The sequence below is a fragment of the Pinus tabuliformis genome, chromosome 2_2 (genome assembly GCF_031772625.1).
Source record: "Pinus tabuliformis cultivar Carrire ecotype Pingquan chromosome 2_2, CPIR1, whole genome shotgun sequence".
Classification (NCBI taxonomy): Eukaryota; Viridiplantae; Streptophyta; class Pinopsida; order Pinales; family Pinaceae; genus Pinus; species Pinus tabuliformis.
In genome coordinates, this window is record NC_142300.1 from 909,915,918 (window position 1) to 909,935,273 (window position 19,356).

Below are 19,356 nucleotides of genomic sequence, written 5' to 3' on the forward strand. Positions count from 1 at the left end.
AATGTGTGATTTACTCTTTTGAAGTAGTTAAGCTGTAGACAAGCATCCATTTACTCTTGTATTTCTGAACACTGTACTACTAGCATTACTCCGCCAAATGATAGCCTCAAATTGAGACACTCTTTGAAATAACAAAATGCTCCCGGATTGACATATTAATGTGAGGTAATTAGAGGTGAAAGAGACCCTTTTTATAGCCCTACACCATGCAAAGCTCTCCTGAGCTCAATATACTTCCAAAAGGAAGGTTGATCCTGCAGACCTGAAATGTGCATGAGGCTGAAACAAGTTCATCATATTCTTCTACCATACACTCCACCTAAGGTTATGCACCTCTCATGAACTCTACGATCCTCTATAAATATGCAAGGAATAATAATGGACTGCAGGAGGGGCTACTCTTCACTACTTAAAGAGTTTATTCTCCTTCTTTCTCCACACAGTCTTTGGTTTCTTCTTTTCTTTCTTCGGTGGTTTTCTACTACCTCCACTTTGTTTCTACTTTTCTTATTGATTTTTCTTTGAATAAATAGGCAACATACAGACTCTTGCCATATGAACAAAGTTGTGACATTTGTAGCACTCCACATGACCAAGATTTGAAGCAAGGGGATTAGATCTCCTGTTTCTCATGTTAGATCTAGAACTTCCATGTAATGTGGTTCTCCCCCATTGGTTAGATATAAAATGAGTTGCCTTATGTCCAAAGAGGTTACATGAATAAAAATAACCATAAAAAGCATAATTATACCTGTTATCAAATTCCCTTGACTACTCATATTGTTGCAGGCTCCAGCTAATGTGTCAAGGCATCAATGCTTCTTAGCGATTCTCAGACGAGTATGAGACCCTTATGCTTAGATCTGTTGTTTAAACCTGTAGATTACATATTTGTGACATGTTTGACGAAATGTCCATCTTGGCTAGTTGGGGTCTAGTCATGTCCTTATTTAAGTAATTACATTTTATCATTATTATGTTGTTATCTTTTAGTTTTGAAAGTGTCATTTCATTGTAGCCAATGAATATGGCTCTGGGCCTGAAAAATTGGTTCAAATCTTAGAGACGCAGCCACAGCACTGCGCGGAAAAGTCCCCAGACGCATGAATGCCCATTTTGTGGGAGCGTCTCGAGCCTCCTGGATGAATGCCTGTCCATATCAAGGGAGCGTCTAGGGTCTAATGGTCTAAAAAACATAATGGGACCCAGGGGTTGGTTACCATAGTTTTTAGGATGGCTCTTAGGAGTTCTATTGTTGATGTGTAAGGTCTCTAGTTTGTGTTTCCATCGGTTCCACTTCCTTAACTAACACATAGGGAGTCGAATCATATCATAGTAACTTCTTGTCACATGTTTACCCCAATTAGTCGGTTAATTGGGTAGATGTGTGAGTAGGGTGTTACAGTAATCAAAATGAATCTGAGAATTCTTAGGTTATGTTCTTCTATTTGGTTGTATACTAGAATTTCATCCAAATAATCTATGAAAAAAAAATAAACTCCTTCAAAAATTCATTCATTAGTCTAATGAAAGTGTTGGGTGCATTACTAAGACAAAAATTCATCACTAACCACTCATACATTCCATCATTGGTCTTAAAGGTTGTTTTTTACTTGTCCCATTCTCTCATTCGAATTTGGTGGTAACTACTCTTTAAATCAAGTTTAGAAAAATATCTAGCAGTTCTCAAACAAATAAATAAATCATCAATGCATGGAAGAAGAAATGTATACACAATTGTGATTTTGTTGAAGACCCTCGAATCAATGCACATCCTCCATCCACCATATTTCTTTAGGCTAAGGATTATTGGAAAAACACACGAGCATAAAATATATATAGTAATACCTTTTTCTAACAACTCTTGTAATTTTTTCATTACCTCTTCATTTTCTTGAGGAATCATCATCTATAGGTTCCCGTGTTTCTAATACATGCTCCAGGAATGAAATCTACATGACGTCAAATTATTTTAATAGGAGGTAGTTTAGTTGGTAATTCCTCCACAATTATATTAGCAAAATTATAAAAAATATCATTGAATTCCTTAGGAAAATCATATAAACTTGTGATGGTAAGAATTACTTTTTGTAATCTACTCAAGGAAAAATGGTCTTTCTTCTTTTTGACCTCTCATAGCACCTCCTTTTCACTCATTATCAACACATTATGACCATATTCTTCTTTAACTCCTTAATCTTGTAAAGATAATAGTGTATGTATGTGACCATATTTATCAAGTGTGCAAGTGTTCCTTCTATCATCATGGATATTTTTCCTATCAAACGTCAATGGCCTTCTAGCAAAATATGGAAAACATTGATAAGCATTACATCAAACATCATTTCATCCTTGTATCTTCCAATCCAAAATTCTACCTTACATTATTCATTTACTAAGATTTGATGAACTGTTTGTAAGCATGAAATTTTGTAAGGGATAGGATGTGGTATTTTTTTAGAATCTAGTTTCTCTTCCATTTCTATAGAAGCAAGATTTTTGTGATACCGCTATCAATTACAATGTTACAACACTTACCTCTTGACTTGCATATGGTCGTCAACAAAATTCTCCTCTAGGATGGTTCTTCAGTTTCCAATTCTCAGTTAATTAGAACTCTCTTCAATCAAGAGGACTCTACTACTTCAATAAATTCTTCAGTATCCATTGTACATGTATTATCTTGCTTAGATTGTACCACATGTACACTCCTTTGTCCTACTCAAGTATTTTTTGGGCATTCCCATGACATGACCTAGTTTTCCACATCTATTAAATTTAAGCTAGTAGTCTATACCTCTAAGTATTCCTTTTGAGAAATATATTCTTCCTCTAAATTCATTTCCTCTTTGTGTCTAGTTATTTCAACTACCAACTTCTTCTTTTAGAGGTTGAAATCTTTCTATGCTACTAGATTGTAATTTTCCTTTAGCATGACCTTTCCCTCTACGCTTTTGACCCTGCTTTATGGAAATATTTTTGAGAGCTTTCAAAGAAGATTGGTAAGCATTTGAGACTATGTTCAGAGTCAATATACCAATGACATCTTGAATCTCATACCTCAAGACATTAGGAGACTTGGAAACCTTTTTGAGTCCTCTTTAGGATGTCCAGCCCTAATATTTAAATTATATAACTAGTTTGTATATCGTTTAATTGCCTTGGATCTTTTTCTAAGGTACACTTGGGTAGGAACTTGTCCTTAACTTTTTCTACCATTTTGTCCAAGTTTTTGATCTTAGGCTTGTCTTTTTCTCTTGTTTTCCTACACTTCCTCCAATCAAAGGGATGCATGTCCTTCCAACCTTGTGAAAAAACACTTTGCCTTCTTTTCTTCATCTTCTTTTTCATAATCAAAATACTTGTCCATCACATTTATCCAATCCATTAGCTCATCAACATTGAGATTACATTCATATGAAACTACCTCCATCCTTTGCCTGGAAACTAGTTTATCTACCATCCTTAGCATTTTATCCTCTACTAATTCTCCTCCCCCTTCTTTTTCACTAAAAGATTCTTTTATGGCTTCAATAACATCACCAATGTCAGCTCCTCTCCTCGCCTCCCAAATGTTTCCATTTCTTTCAATTTCTCTTGAATGTGCCTCATCTCCTCTTCTAAGGATGCATTCATTATAGGCATTCTTCTACCTTTTGGTCTGATTCCACCTACTCCTCAAGCTACTCTCTTGTGCCTTTGTTCCATATCCAAGACAAACTGTGTTGGGAACTTAATGCCAAATTTTGTCCTTACTTTATACCCTCAAATTTTCTCATCAACTAATCACTTTCACAATGTGCTTCACTTATTTATTGTGCATGTTCTACTTTGATGACCCAATAGCTTTCGACTAAGTAATGGAAAGGTCCCAAGATGGATGCCTCAATAGGGCAGAAGGATTATTGATGTTTAATGCTTAGGAGAAGGAGGGTGCGGAGGAAACCACGATGAAAATTACTAGAATGTGGGACCCTCTTTCCCATTCCCACATACCACTATGGAACCCCCCATATGGAAACCACTCGGATTTCTCATTAGGCCGAAAACAGAAATTCAAACCTTGAATCCTAAAAAAAACTGAATAATTTCAAAATTGATCTCTCTCTTATATAAAGTTTGGGAACATAGTAATTGTCTCTATAGAATATTAGCACAGTGTTATAATGATCACAGAGTGAATAGTGAGTACAACTCAAACTAAAATTATATTACAAAAATAAAAAAATTACAAGGTTTAATAATTCTACTACATAAAGCCATAAAATTTCACAAGACTTAACGAATATTCTTCATCCGTCGAGTCCTTCCATCCTAGACAAAAAAGCATTCTAATACAAAATGAAGAATATAACTAATAGCCCTAAAAAAAAAAAACCTGCAACTTTCCCTCTTCTATAAGCTAATGTCAAATATCACTCCACCTAATAAAATATTTAAATCTTTCTGTTATAGACACTTAAGCAGAAACTCCTAACAAATATAGATTCTCCTATGCTAAATATCACAATTTACAGAAATTAGAAAAAGAGAATTTAGAAAAAATCAAATTTTATGTGGGTGAAATAAATTTCTATTTGATTACATGTTTATGAAAATTGCAGAAAACAACATTTAATAATATAGTTGTGGTTCTACTAATAGCATAGTAAAATAGAGATATGATAAAGAAATGTTATATAAAGCTTATGATTGTATAGAAAGTCTGCAGTTAACTCAATAACGCACCAACCGAAAACTTATATGATACTTTAAGGAGTAGGCGTGATTACGGCTTGAGTTTATGGCTATTTAAAGCATGGCTTCACTTTGATTTGTTTCGATACAGACATTAAGAACAGGTGGCTTTCAATAACATCAAGAATTCAGAATTATCAAACTATTATCCAAAGCCATACTTGAATTTTAATATCCCACTATTATGGAAACTCAACATTGTTTTGAAAGTCATTAGTGTAAGTTGTTTGTAGTGAAAACCTTGATCTGTCCATAATAGTTGTGGCTTTTATTAATTGCCGTGTTCGAGTTTGTTTATACTTAAAGCCATGGCCATCAATAATAACAAAAGCAAACCATTAATAGTGAAACCTATGACTTTCGATACAAAGCAGTTGATATATTACTACCAACAAAGTTAACACACTTTAGCGATGTATGATTTGATAATGAAGGGTTTGGTTTCACATTGGCACCAACCAAATTAAATTTCTTGGATTGAGTTGGTTGGGAATGAAAGTTATAGGTTGATTTCACATTGTCACCAACAAAATTAAATTTCTTGGATTGAGTTGGTTGGGAATGAAAGTTATAGGTTGATTCCTGAAACAATTCAACTCACTTGAGAATTATGGATTTTATTATTTGCAAATATTAAGTTAGGAGTGAAAATCTGAATCTACTTAACACTTTTCCTTATTTTTCCTGGTTTGTAAATATTTTTGTAGTTAATTATTTTTCTCTATTTTTTTTATCTAAAAAGTATAGTATTAAATGTTTATTTTTTAATAAAATTTTCTAAATTCTCCCACACTTATTTAAAGTCGTGATTTTCAATATCAACAAATTCCACTTATAATTTTAGATAATATAATATTAAATTATAATTTTCAATATCATTAAAATTAAATTATGACTTAAAATAATGAATTTATTTTATAATATCAACTATTAACTATAAATAAATTAATATTGTTTTTTTAATTTACATCATCTAATAATAAATCATTAATTTAATTATTAATAAAAATAAAATTATATATAATTTTCTTCCATAATATTAATGTTATAACTGTCCTTATTTATAAAAATCATATATAATTTTATTTCCTTATTATTAAAAATCAAAACATTAACTACATTTAATATAAATAAATTCAAAATATATTTTAAACTATTACATTATGACTCTCAATACCAATAAACTCAAACCATATTTTAAATGAACTAGAATATCAATATACTTAAATCATAGCTTAAATTAACAAATTTTAGTCATCATATCATAATTTAACAATATAGAATTTGATATTGAAATTCCTATTTTAATATTATTGTTATTTCCAATTGAACCTTAATTTTTAATAATAATAAAATAAAACCATATATGACTTTTTTTTAGAATTTTTAAAAAACTCTAATTTAACATAAACCTTATCCAAAAATTGAACCATGAGTTTTAATACCAATCTAATATAATACCAATCTAATATTTTTTTTAAATTTATTTTATATTAAAAATATATTTTTCATAAATAACAAATTGAAAAAATAACTTTTAATAGAAACAAACATAAACTCACGCTATATTCCACCTAAAATTACATAAATTATATACTTTAAATAAAGTCAAATTGAAATCATATTTAATACTAGTTTTTTAAACTTATTATTATATTGATCTAATAATTTTATTACTTTATTTTCATATTATTATATATAAATAAATATTATACAAAAATATTTTAATATCTCCATTCACATATTAATATTTTGCACTCTTCCACTATAACCCTCATCTGGATATGTGTTAACCCTCATCTGGATATATGTTATAAGGATGAGAGTGAGTGAAATATTTGCAAAAGTCAATCAAATAGCAAAAGAAATATTACGATAACGTTATACCTTTACCTTTTTAATATGTTTTGCATAATATTTTTGTTAACCTTTATTTTCAAGAATATATGTATGTACATATAAAATTAATTAATGTTTTTGCAAAATATCTCATATACGAACTTTATTTTTTTATATATTGTTTTTCCAGTATAAATTCATTTCATCGTTCTTACCGAGAGGTAATGGATAAGGCAATAATTCCATCCATCTTGCCAAGTCAAACCCATAGAAAATGTGATGGAGAACAAAGCACGAGTGTCCCCGAAATATTATATATTTGACACCCCACCTATTTGATAATTGAAGCGCTCTCGGCGAGGGAAATGAAAGGTATGGCTATGGAAGCCCCCGAGGATGTCAAGCTGCTAGAGTGTTCTGCCATGGATATCCTAGAAATGAACGAGGAAGCCTTCCTGCAGGCTTCGGCCCTGAGAATGGCGTTTTCTATAGCGAACCCCTTTCTTCTAAAATGTGCTCTTCGTCTTAAAATCCCCGATATCATTTGGAGAGCGGGCCCGGATTCCCCTCTCTCCGTCCAACAGATTGCCTCCCAACTCCCTTCTGAAGCTCCCGACATGGACGCCCTCTCGCGCATTCTTGCTTGCCTTTCTGCCATGGGAATCTTGAAGGCGATCAAGCCAACAAAAGATGCCCAGGAAATTAACGGAGCAGCCGAGGCCATGACCATGAAATACACGCTTACCAATCTCACCAAAACCTACTTCGTCTCTGAGGACATTAGTCCCTTAAGCCTCGCTCCCCTGGTTCTGATGCCAACCCACGCTCTTCTGAGGCAACCCTGGGAGCACATTCATGAGCGAGTGCTCCATGTCGGCGATAATTTCAAGAATTCTTGTGGCGATGGCAAGGATTTTTGGTCTTATGCAGCAGCCAATCCGGAGGTCAACAACGTCATCAACGCAGCGATGCTCTCGCTAACAAAGGTGGACATGAGGGAGATCTTAACTTATGATGGCTTCAAAGACGTCAACACGCTGGTGGACTTGGGCGGAGGGCACGGAGAAGTGATTAGTCAAATTATCGCCCTGTATCCTCACATCCACGCCATCAATTTTGATCTTCCTCACGTCATTGCAACAGCACCTACTCTTCCTGGTATTACCTTTTAGTTATTTTAGTCACTCTTCGTGGTATTCCCATTCATATTTTTTAACGAGTTTAATTGCGATGTAGATTTGGATTTTTGTGATTTATATCGCAAATGAAAATGTTTTTGGGAATAATCATATCATTAAGATTGATTTGGTTTATGTTTCGAACCAAATTTTAATGATGTGATTAATCTTCATTTGAAATACAGATTATTGGTATTATCTTTAATTAATAACTAAATAATTAAAATGAGTAAAAGGTTTTTTTAATACAAATTAGAAAATCATCTTACATCATCAGATGTATCAATTCACTAATTTGAAGTTTTTCCATGTGTATATATACACTTGTAAAACATATTTATTCTTTATTATTCATTACCAATAAATTTAATGAATTATTTTATTTATTGAAATATCTGGATTACTCTTTTAAATTAAACTAATTTTTTTTGATATACTGTTGTTTTTTTTAAAATATGTTTCTGAATATATAAATAAATTTATGACTTTGAAAAACCCATAAAACATTAATATTGTGGTCAGTCTATAGATCAATTTTGTAATTCAACCAATTCTCACTAAATTTCAAATAAATACAAATTTAATGAGGAAATCTCTAAAAAGAAAATTAAAACAGCTAAAATACCGCTTTTTCGAACAAATACAAATTTAATGAGGAAATCTCTAACAAGAAAATTAAAACATAAGGTTAAATAACCTTGTTTAAAAATTTAGTTTTATTAATATAAATTTGTTATTGCTCTTCCAGGTATCACGCACATGAGTGGAGACATGTTTGAAAGCATGCCCTCTGGAGATGCGATTCTCATGAAGGTTGGATGTATACCATTATTTTTAAAAAGCCTTATTGATGTTACTGAATTGGATTCTACAATAGTATGTGCATTTCTTACTGATGCGATTTTCCTGTGGAATTGTCAATATTAAAAGCACGTACTACATCTATGGGATGATGAGGACTGCATCAAGCTACTTAAAATGTGTTACAAGGCCACTTCTGATAAAGGTAAATTAATAATAGTAGATGCAGTTTTAGATATAACGGAAGATAGTGATCCAATAGGATCTGGTCAACTCATGGATGTAGCTATGTTGAATGTTTTCCCTGGAGGAAGAGAAAGAACTCGGGAGCAATGGAATGCAATTTTACAGTCAGCTGGATTTTCTCTGTCTAAGATAGTGGGAAGGAAAGGAAGTCTCGCTAAAATTATTGAAGCACTCAAATGCTTAGTGGAGGAGAAAATTATATTTTAGTACAAGTGCTATATGTAAAGCCAGTTTCCATCGCAGTATCGTTGTTTACAGTAGGAAGTCACCTTATGTTTTATTTAGAGACTATAAGATCAATTTCTATTTTCTTTACTTTGTTTACTAAAGGAAGTCAAATTATATTTTCATCATCAGATATTTTATGAAATAAAATGTTTCTTCCCGGTTTTATAACTTGTCATATTGATTTCGTAATGGTTGGTTCACAATTTGTCTCTCTATGTCTCACATCAGCAATGATTATTATAATTTTGAAAAATAAACTTATAAAATTTGTATCTCACATAATTAGTGATAATTATAATTTTGAAAAAAAAAAAATTATATGTAAACTAAGGAGTTCTTTGGATTAAGAGTACTTTGCATTTTCTGGGTGACATGTATTTTTAATTTCAATGAATATTTTCCTAAAATATTTTTGAGTGAGAACAAATCTTTATTCTTTTTTAACTACTTGGTGAATCGGTAGTTGTAAGGATAATCTAAAAGAGATATGTGATCAACCTTAATAGCTAACACTATAACACCAAGAGTATGTCCAACAACCTACAAGGCTAATCTAAGGGAGACCCATAATCAACCTTAGTAGCTGCCATTATAACACCAAGAGTGCGTCCAACGACCTGCAAGCCAAATATACTAAATTCTTATGATTTGGCAAGAGTCAAGACTAAGGGGAATCTACTCATTGAGGGGTAGATCATAGCAAGACACTATACTCAATGAGATTTGAACCACTGTCTAGTGCGTTTCACCCAGCGAACCCAATTGTTAAAATAGTAATTGCCCCTAAAAGTGCGAAGGTGTACAAAAAAAAGATAATATTTAGGGAGGTCAACTGGCTACAAATAAAACTTATTATTGAATATATCGCCAAACTCTCCAATACAAATGCTACGAGACAAACTCACTACTGTCAACCTATGCATACCTATGCATGAGACTGTTGACAAACCTTACCCCCAAATGTCACACTCAAATCTTTATCATTATCTACCCCACAATATAGCAGTTAAATAAAAACAATACATTTATCTTCCCTTGCAACATAAAGTTCCAGTCGGTGTCATTGTAGCAGTTAAATAAAAACAATACATTTATCTTCCCTTGCAACGTAAAGTTCCAGTCGGTGTCATTGTGAAGAGATTTTATCCGTCGAACGATGCAAGTTCCTCAGGTCGCCCTTTTGCCCTTTTCCACATACAGCTGGAGTTGTAAAATCTAATATATGTTTTCCCGGTGGATTTTCTCATCGTCTTGAACTCCAGAAAAATGTAGCGGAGCCACTTCCGGGTGAGATCTTGCCCTGTTGTAAAAAGGAGGATAAAATTGATTTGATAATTGCCTCATTAGACGACTCCCAATTCCTATTACTAAATATGCAGTGGATACTATGATGTTAGTTGCGATGATTCTTCCAAAAAAAATCATCGATTTTCATTTTTCTTAAAAATATTTCTCCAACTTTTATATCATAAAAATTATTTTATCTTAAAAACTATATAAAATAATTAGAAATTTGAATATTTTTATAACATATTGCTACACATTTTATAGTTTACATGTTATTGACTTGTAATATTTTCCTAAGTATATAAACTTCAAAATAAATTTCCATCTTTATAATTTTCTTTAGACAACACCCCATATACTGTGTTGCAAAATAAAATGAAATAACAATTCAAAATGTTCATAGTATAATATATTCAATAAAAAATAAATAAATATGAAATGCCAAACATTATCAACATATCAACATAGTTAAATGATATAATATACTAGAGATCAAAGAATTAAAAATACTAAAAATTATAGAATTAAAAATTATAAAAGTAATAGAGATTATAGAATTAGAAATTATTAACAATATGACATAAAAAGTATAGAGTAATATGTACATGAATTTGAATAATTGTCCATTCATATAAGAGGAATGGTGTTTAAAGTTTCTAAGGATAATTGATTTTGTAATAAATATCACTTTTTGCAAGCATTAAAGTCTTATCAAGTTGACGAAGTAGTAGGATCCTAGAAAACTTCAATAACTCAACTATTAATGCACATTTTAATACACATTCCAATCAAATCTATTTTCATCAAAATGAGATCCTTCTCTTTACACTAATTACTTCTTTCCAAAGTAGGCTAGTAAGGTTATATGAACAAGTGTATTAATGCAAGTTTTATTACACATTCCAATCAAATCTATTTTCATGCAAATGAAATCCTTCTCTATACACTAATTACTTCTTCCCAGAGTAGGCTAGTAAGGTTATGTGAACAAGTGTTTCCTCGGGAGTTATTGCATTATAAATGCATCATGAATATAACGATATGTTGCTAGCTATTATTCTTTAAGAAATATCATGTTTTATTTACAAATGGAAGTATATGGGAGGCTGAGATAGACATAAATTTCTAATGATAACTAAAACATTCAAAAAATAATATATCAATTATTTGCTTCCCTGAGATGGGCATCCTTCACCTATTGTCTTCGCATTATTTTAAAATGATGCATATTAGTTCTTTTGTGCATGTGGAGCAAACCCCAAGCTTACAAGTGGAGGAATAACTCTTAAATTCTCTTGAATCTTTATTCATTTAAATGCATTTTTGAAGGGTTATAAGTATCAACTCCATTTCAACATTCACTCTCTCCATATTAAGAAAAAGAATGGCTTTATCCTTGATTCATATTGAATCTAATGGTTCTATGTGTCTCTTAACATTTTTTGATTTATTGAATATATCTTCTAAAACAATAACCTTTCCTCCTAATATTTTTTATTATCGTTGTTCTAGCTAAATCAAATATTCTTCCTTGCTTTAGTACCCTGTCTAACATGTTGGCCAAGATTTGTATCTTATTACCATTTATAGTGCATTTTCTTAAGACCATTTCCTCAGTATTTCTATGCTAGACAATAATATATGCATGATTCCCATAAATGAGATCTACATGCACAATAATAGTGTTATATGTACCCTCACAACACCACCATCTCTAGTGATATGTAGATGTAAAACTAATAAATTATTTCTTTTCTTCTCATGGTTATTAGATGTTAAAAATCTTGAGACCATGGTGTCATTCAATAGTAATTGTGACCCATGGCATAGTTTCAAATTCCTTACCTACTCTTCACTTCTTACATTTCTTAAAATAGATCAACTCCATTGTCCAATTGAGATCTTGGTAACATTTTAGAGAATTTTAATGAATATTTCTTCCTTTTAATTGAATATTGAAATATTACTATACAGTAAGTAAGCATTACCGTCATCTCAAATGATTTTTCATGTTAGAACTCTCGTATGATATCTTCAAATTCTCCTCACAATTTCTCTTGAGATAATGTACCTAACACTTTTTATATATACTCTAAAGTAAACTTGACAATCTGAGTAAAGAGCTATCCATTTTTCCTTTTTTAGGACCAATACATCCTAAAGTGGTAACATTGCGCTCACTAGGTCATTCTTCTTCCATTTTTTTGGTTTATAATCTCATATGGTTTTAATCGAGCTTCAAATACCAATGTGGATATTAATTCCATTTTTATTTCCACTTCACTTGATACATGTTTTATGCCCATCTTATGTCTTGAGTCAACATTCTATGCTACCTTGTCATTAGCAATATGGTAATTTTAACTCCCCCATAGTGTCATTCGTTGAACTAGATTGTGTTCCCTACATGTAGAATAGAAATTGTACATCCTTCAATATATCCTTCGTAGACATGATTTCTACTATAGGTTCACTACGATGAATGTAAGAGAAGGAATTGAGAGAAAAAAATTTCCTTGATATAACATTAGAGTGGACATAATTTCAATCTCTAATTATAGTTTGAAAGAAAATGATCTCATTATTTTATTGATTACCTCTAAGACAAATTTAGTTTTTTAATAAACGAATAGACCTAGGCAGGTTAAGTTAACTATTGACTTATAGTTTTTGGAAGAAAAATTAAGTGATATAGAAATAAGCATTCCTTGATATGTTCTAAATAAAAAATCCTATTTGGAATGTAGATTTGTGTTGTAAACTTGAGCACTACTAAGGCGGTGTAAATCAACAATGTATCTTATTAACAAATTTCACCAATTTAAACTTCACGATTGAATCACATATATTAATAAGTAGCACATTATATCATCACATAATCATTAAGAGCAACAATACATGAAAAAACCATCAAACAAATAAGAGACACAAGATTTCTAGTGGAAACACTTTTGGGAGAAAAACCACCCTTGTTGTTATTGCATTTCTCTACATATCTATTATGTGAACAAATTGGTATTTTTTTTTCCCCTGGGAAAATCAGTAACTTTCATTAATATTTGAAAATTACATAAGCAGATGCCGTGGCATTACTGTCATTGTTCATACAAAATTCACCTTTTCAGGTGTTTCTCAGTGTCATAAAAAACAAAAATAGGTACTAGTTACATCCATTGTTCTCGCTTTACAGCCTATTCACTATTACAAAATGATTCTATTGATAAATATATCAGCAGTTTGTCATATTGGTCTCCATTCACTGTCAGCTGTTGGGACTATTGTCCCTTTGTTGCCTCTGATCTATATATGGTCGGTGGTAAAACTGATGTTCATCTGACCCGTTCTGCTCCACTATTTGTCCATTGCCTCGGGGAAGTGACGAGGCCTCTTTGGATAGTTTGTCAGCCTCGCTATTGTGTTCTCTGTAAATATGCACACAGGTGAAAAGATCAAATGCTGCTTTGAGAGTGAGAGTATTGTGTAATAAATTACTGAGAGTGTGAACATGGCAATTAGTCACATTATTGATCCAATTTACAACCACCATTGAGTCCCCAAATATATTGATCTGTGAGATCTGATGAGATAAAGCAAAGTGAAGAAGATTATGTAAAGCAGAGAGCTCAGCAAAATTGTTAGATCCAATTCCGAAACCCAATTTAGCAAGGTATCTATGTTGATCGTTAATATGAAGGACAAAACCTCCACCACACCCGTTTTGATTCGATGCTCCATCGAAAAAAGCCCAAGGGATGGATCTGTCAATCTCAGGCATGGGCTGTATGGCTCTGGGTCTGGTTGGAGTCGGGTCTGGTAGCTCCTGATATGCTGCTATAACCGCGATTTCTATCAGGCATCCCGAGATTTGTTTATCCTCAAAAATGGCCCTGTTTCGGGCAAGCCATATATACCAAGTGGCCACGGGTGGGAGATTGATAAGTTTGGATTCCGGGTGATTACGAGACCAAATGCTCCATGCGTCCTGTAAGTCAGAACCGCTCCAAAGTCCCGTAATTCCCAGTTGCTGACAGATATTCCTCCATATGTTTTGGATGGTCGGACAAAGCAAGAAAATGTGATCTGTGAATTCAGACGCATTTTTACAGAAGGTACACCATGAGGGGCCGTGAATGGCTCTGCGGGTCAGCTGTTCTCCCGTGGGAACGATACCATGAAGCGCACACCAGAAAAAAAGTTTTGATCGGGGAGAGGCTTTTATCTTCCATATGGTATGCCACCATGGGTGGACCTGTTCCGGAGATCTGTGTGTAATAAGAGCACTGTAACCGTGCTTTGGGACGTATATACCATGGTCTGCTGGGCACCAAATAAGTTCATCGGGCCCTTGCTTGATGCGGATGTGGGATTCAGATAATGCCATGATATATTGATCCCATTCCTGGTGCCAATGTATAGGGAGATCCAAAGATTGGGCAGATTTCCACGCTTGAGAAAAGATGTCTGTGTGAAGTGGATCAGCAATCTGAGCAAAATGTTGAATCCCCCGGTCTTGTAGATAATTGATAATCTCCTGATTCAATATATGTCTGCCCCCACTATTGCTCCAAGGGTCCATGCCAATCCTGCCTGTCATACCATCATTTATTTGCCAAGCCAGGTTGTCTCGAATGAGGGGAAGGGAGTCGATCAAGGCCTTCCAGACAGATGAGCCTCCCTTCGCAGACCAGGATGGAAGTCGGGCCCAATCCAAAATATTTCGCGGCCAAATGTATTTGTGATAGGTAACATGTGTCCACAGATTTTGCCTAGTGAGCAGGGTCCATCCCATCTTGGCTGCTAATGCTTTGGCAAAATCTGGGAGCTCTTTTAGACCCCATCCTCCCCATTTCTTAGGTAGTGAGATCTTCTTCCAGCTAATCCAAGCAAATATTCTTTTCTCCTGACTCCCATTCCAAAGATAGCGGTTGCAAAGCTGCTGCATCCTCCCCAGGATGTTCCTTGGTATCCAGGCTAGTGCCATCCAGAAGACCGGAGTAGCTTCTAGCACGGATTTGATGAGCACCAGTCTGCCAGCCCTAGATAGGTATCTGTGGCTCCAACCCAAAAGCCTCTTTTCCAGTTTAGCAACCAACCAGACCCAGTCAGCAATCCTTTGGCAGGTAGGCTTCAGATTGAATCCCAGGTATTTAAGGCCTCTATCCAGTGAGTGCACCGAATATGGAAAAGCCTGTAGAGCAGTCCGGGTCTCCTGTACAGTAGTGCGAGCACATGTGATGGTGGATTTCGTCTGGTTAGGCATCATACCTGTGGCAGCAGAAAATCTTTGCAGGATTTTCAAGAAATTCCGGGAGTCTCTGACACTGCCATCAAGTAGAATAAGTACATCATCTACAAATAGTAGATGTGTAAGGTAGCACAAATCAGATATGCCAAGCCCACCAATATCACCGTCCCTCTTTGCAGCTTCCATGAGTCGACTGAGTCCTTCCATGACTAAGAGAAAAAGGAGAGGTGATAGAGGGCATCCCTGTCGCAGACCTCTTTCTGAGTGAAAAAATGTAGATGCCGAGCCATTGATGAGGACACTGAACGAGGGGGAGGTGATACAAGCCATTATCCAGGTGATATAGGAGTGAGGGAACCCCAGATGAATCAGAATCATCTTAAGATAAAGCCAGCTGACACGATCGAATGCTTTGGAGAGGTCGATTTTGAGGAGGATGGCTTTCAGATTTTTGGACCAGATGGAGTGTAGGGCCTCTTGAGCAAGCCCTATGGCCTCATGAATCTGTCTAGAGTCTAGGAAAGCAAATTGCTGTGGAGCAATGGACCTGGAGAGGATAGGTCTGAGTCGATTTGCAATGGTCTTGGAGATGATCTTGTACAAGCAGTTGCACAGAGATATGGGACGATATTCATCAAAGGATTCCGGAGTATCAGATTTGGGGATGAGGGCAATGAAAGTGGAGTTGATAGCATGATAAATAGATCCAGTAGTGCGGCTCTCCTCCACCACCCTCAGCAGATCCTGCCCCAGGACCTCATAAAAGGCAAGATAGAATTCAATGGTCCAACCATCTGGGCCGGGGCTTTTGTCTTTCTTGAACCACTTCAATACCCCTTCAAGTTCATTAGCTGTAACAGGGCCGGTGAGATCCGCCACATCATCTTCCCCCACGAATCTAGGGAAGTGATTTGCCACATTGATGATGTCCAGGAGGCTGACTTCCCGTGGACTTTTGTACAAATTCCTGAAGTGGGTGGTACCCAGGTGAGCAAGTTTTTGAAAATTGTCTGCAATCTCACCATCCGGAGAGGGGAGCTTCCAGATTGTATTAGATACCTTCCTGCTCTTAGCATAGCTATGGAAAAACTTTGTGTTGTCGTCCCCAGCTTGTATCCATAATGCTCTACTTCTTAATCGGATAGATTCCTCCCTCTCTTTGAGGATCCTGGCTTTTTGACTTTCCAATTCAATTAGCCTGCTCTTGTCGGCCATAGAGATGAATCCCAAACCCCGATCATCTGTAAGGGTACAAATCTCAGCCTCAATTTGAGTGAGTTGTGCTGATTCCCTCTCCAGTTTTGCCTTGGCCCACTGAATGGAAATATGCTTTAGTTCTGCAAGGTTCCTGCAGAAACTCTTAGCATATGATTCAATGTCATTGATAGGATGGGCAGTCCAGTAATCCTGTACCAACTTGATGTATGAGGGATCCTTCAACCAGATGTGGTTGAATTTGAATGGAGCTTTGGATTTCTTGGTAGGCCCCTAAATCTCAAGATAAATGGGGTTATGGTCCGATAGCCCCCCCGAGCCAACCCATTGACGATACAGATGCACACGCTGGAGGAGATGCCCTTTAAGAAGGAATCTGTCAAGTCTGCTGGCCAGGGCAGCTTCCCCTACTCTTCTATTCCTCCAGGTAGGAAGGGGACGCTGCATAGGGATATCTATAAAGTTAGATTGCTCTAGCAGGTTGTGCATGAAGTCGGTAATGGGGTCAATTTGAGCATCCGAGCCCCAGGATTCCCTGAAGCCTAACGAGAAGTTTAGGTCACCTCCAATAATGACATGTTCTTCATTCAGTAGAGGGAGATGAAGGATGTTCTACCAGAAAGCTTCTCGCTGGGAGCAAGGAGCATAAATATTGACAATTCTAAGATCCATGCCGAGGTCGGCCGAGAAAATATCCAATCCAATAAATCCAGCCCCCCCCAACTGGCATTCAGTTTAATGGTTCGGGGGTTTATCCCAATAGCTAGCCCCCCGGAGCGACCAACAGCATCATTTGCAGAGATGATCCAACCAGGAACCAAAGAGAGCAGGACATGTGAACACTGATCAGCTGTGCAGAGAGTTTCTTGTAACATGATAATATCACAGGGCTCAGATTCAATGAGCCTCTTCAAGGCTAGTTTCTTGGAGGAACTAGCTAGCCCTCTATAATTAAATGAAAGACTCTTCATGGGGGAACACCTCTCGGGGTGTGCCCTGCTCTAAGGACCCCATCAATGGTCGATTGCCTGCCAGAGACCACCTCTGCCCCAGCAATCTTAATGGCTTTAGAGAGGTGGGATTTTCTCCCTCTGGTACTCGTAACCCCCCCTTCAGATACAACAATGCCCAGCCCGGAGAGCTTAATAGGGGAATCCTTAGCAGGGTTTCGAGATCGAAGAAAATATGGGTGAGGAGGGGATGACGGATGCGGGATGGAGCAATCCTTATGGGGTTGAGAGGATATTATAGGATCCGCACAAGTGGAGGGAGCAGAACTGAGGGGACATTGAACCATAGAAGCAGGAGATGCGGATTCAATGACATCAACCGATGAATGAACATGAGAGTAAGGGGGCTCAGAGGACATACCCGCTTTAGCCGCCGAGCGTGCCCGAGTGATAGGAGGCGAGGGACGCCGGAGTCCAGTCGCGTCCATGAATGCTGAAGCCGAAGGGGAAGGGCCAGCAGATGGTGGCCGAGAAGTGTTTGGAGATGCCATCCTGGATGAGGTCGGGGTGTGCTTCGGAGTGTCGTCCGCTTTCTTGTTGAGAGGGCAATCTTTAGCGAGATGTCCTACTTTATGGCATCGTCTGCAGCGGAAGGGGACTCCTTCGTAGTCCAAGAGCTGAACCCTGATGCATCTGCCCCATTGAAGTGTGACTTGCTCCTCGAGTCCTTCCCGGGTGTCCAGATGTACCAGAATCCGAGCAAGTGTTCGGCTTCCTGATTCCACAAATGTGCGATCGAAGTCTAAATAGGTCCCGAGGGCATTGCCGACCTGAATAAATACTTCTTCGGCCCAGAATGGTAATGGTAGACCCGGGAGGCGAACCCAGATCGGCCCTGCGCCAAGTTGTTCCCGCTCCGGTTCAAAAAGGGGGCTCCAGCGCTTAAGGAGTACCGGGGCCATTTCAATATGCCAGTAACGCCCCAGCACCAGATCGGTCTGACTCTCCTTGGAGAATTTGAGTGAGAACCAGCCTCTGGGAAGAACGTGAACCTCAGGAAGATCAAATAAAACTCCGCCCCAAATCTCCTTGACCCATAAAATGAGTCTCTGTCGCGAGTATGTTCGGCCCCTGACGTGCCCTACCAGGACTGTGTTAGCAATGTCCATATATTCCCCAAGCGGCTTCGATTCGTCAAATTTAATGGATATATCCCTCGATGTAGCTCGCACACAGTGAACCTTCCTTTTGCCGGATCGAGGGGCCGATGGGTGATCGACCAGAGGATTGGTGATACCTTCCCTGGGAGGGACCGGAGCAGGTCGGGTAGTGACCGCAGGGGTTTCAAAACAACCAGAAGGGCGTAATCCAGATGCAGATGGGTAAGATGCAGGGTTTACGGTCGGCGGAGGGATAGGCACCGATAGAAGTGGCGGAGCTTGTGGGTCGAAAGAGGGCGATGGAGGAGTATGAGAGGCCAGAAACTGTAAAGAACCAGGCGAGAGAGGAGGTACCTCGAAGGGCAGCGACTCAGATGAATAAGCTCCAGCAGTTGAAGGGTTGTTGCGGTAAACAATGGGCGCTTCGGAGGAAAGGTAAGGAGGGAGCCCAGGACCCGATGACGATGAGG

At 36.6% G+C, this 19,356-nt stretch overlaps 1 protein-coding gene across 2 annotated transcripts; it reads left to right on the forward strand.

Moving 5' to 3' along the window:
• The first annotated feature begins 6,890 nt into the window (after positions 1–6,890).
• Positions 6,891–9,136, forward strand: LOC149195967 (desmethylxanthohumol 6'-O-methyltransferase-like). 2 transcript variants are annotated; one of them, XM_089408978.1, is made up of 4 exons: positions 6,894–7,734; positions 8,503–8,567; positions 8,685–8,760; positions 8,870–9,076. In XM_089408978.1, the coding sequence occupies exons 1-4, from the start codon at positions 6,942–6,944 to the stop codon at positions 8,932–8,934; spliced, it is 999 nt and encodes a 332-aa protein (XP_089265104.1). In that variant the 5' UTR covers positions 6,894–6,941; the 3' UTR covers positions 8,935–9,076. The 2 variants fall into 2 exon arrangements, with proteins under 2 accessions (XP_089265103.1, XP_089265104.1); XM_089408977.1 differs by having other exon boundaries at positions 6,891–7,734; positions 8,685–9,136.
• The last annotated feature ends 10,220 nt before the right edge of the window (positions 9,137–19,356 follow it).

Excerpts from the sequence above, each read along its gene's own strand:
- LOC149195967 (XM_089408977.1), top strand. The coding sequence starts at position 6,942 with ATGAAAGGTATGGCTATGGAAGCCCCCGAGGATGTCAAGCTGCTAGAG. Across the intron at positions 7,735-8,502 it reads AACAGCACCTACTCTTCCTG|GTATCACGCACATGAGTGGA; the intron begins GTATTACCTTTT and ends TTGCTCTTCCAG. Across the intron at positions 8,568-8,684 it reads GAGATGCGATTCTCATGAAG|CACGTACTACATCTATGGGA; the intron begins GTTGGATGTATA and ends CAATATTAAAAG.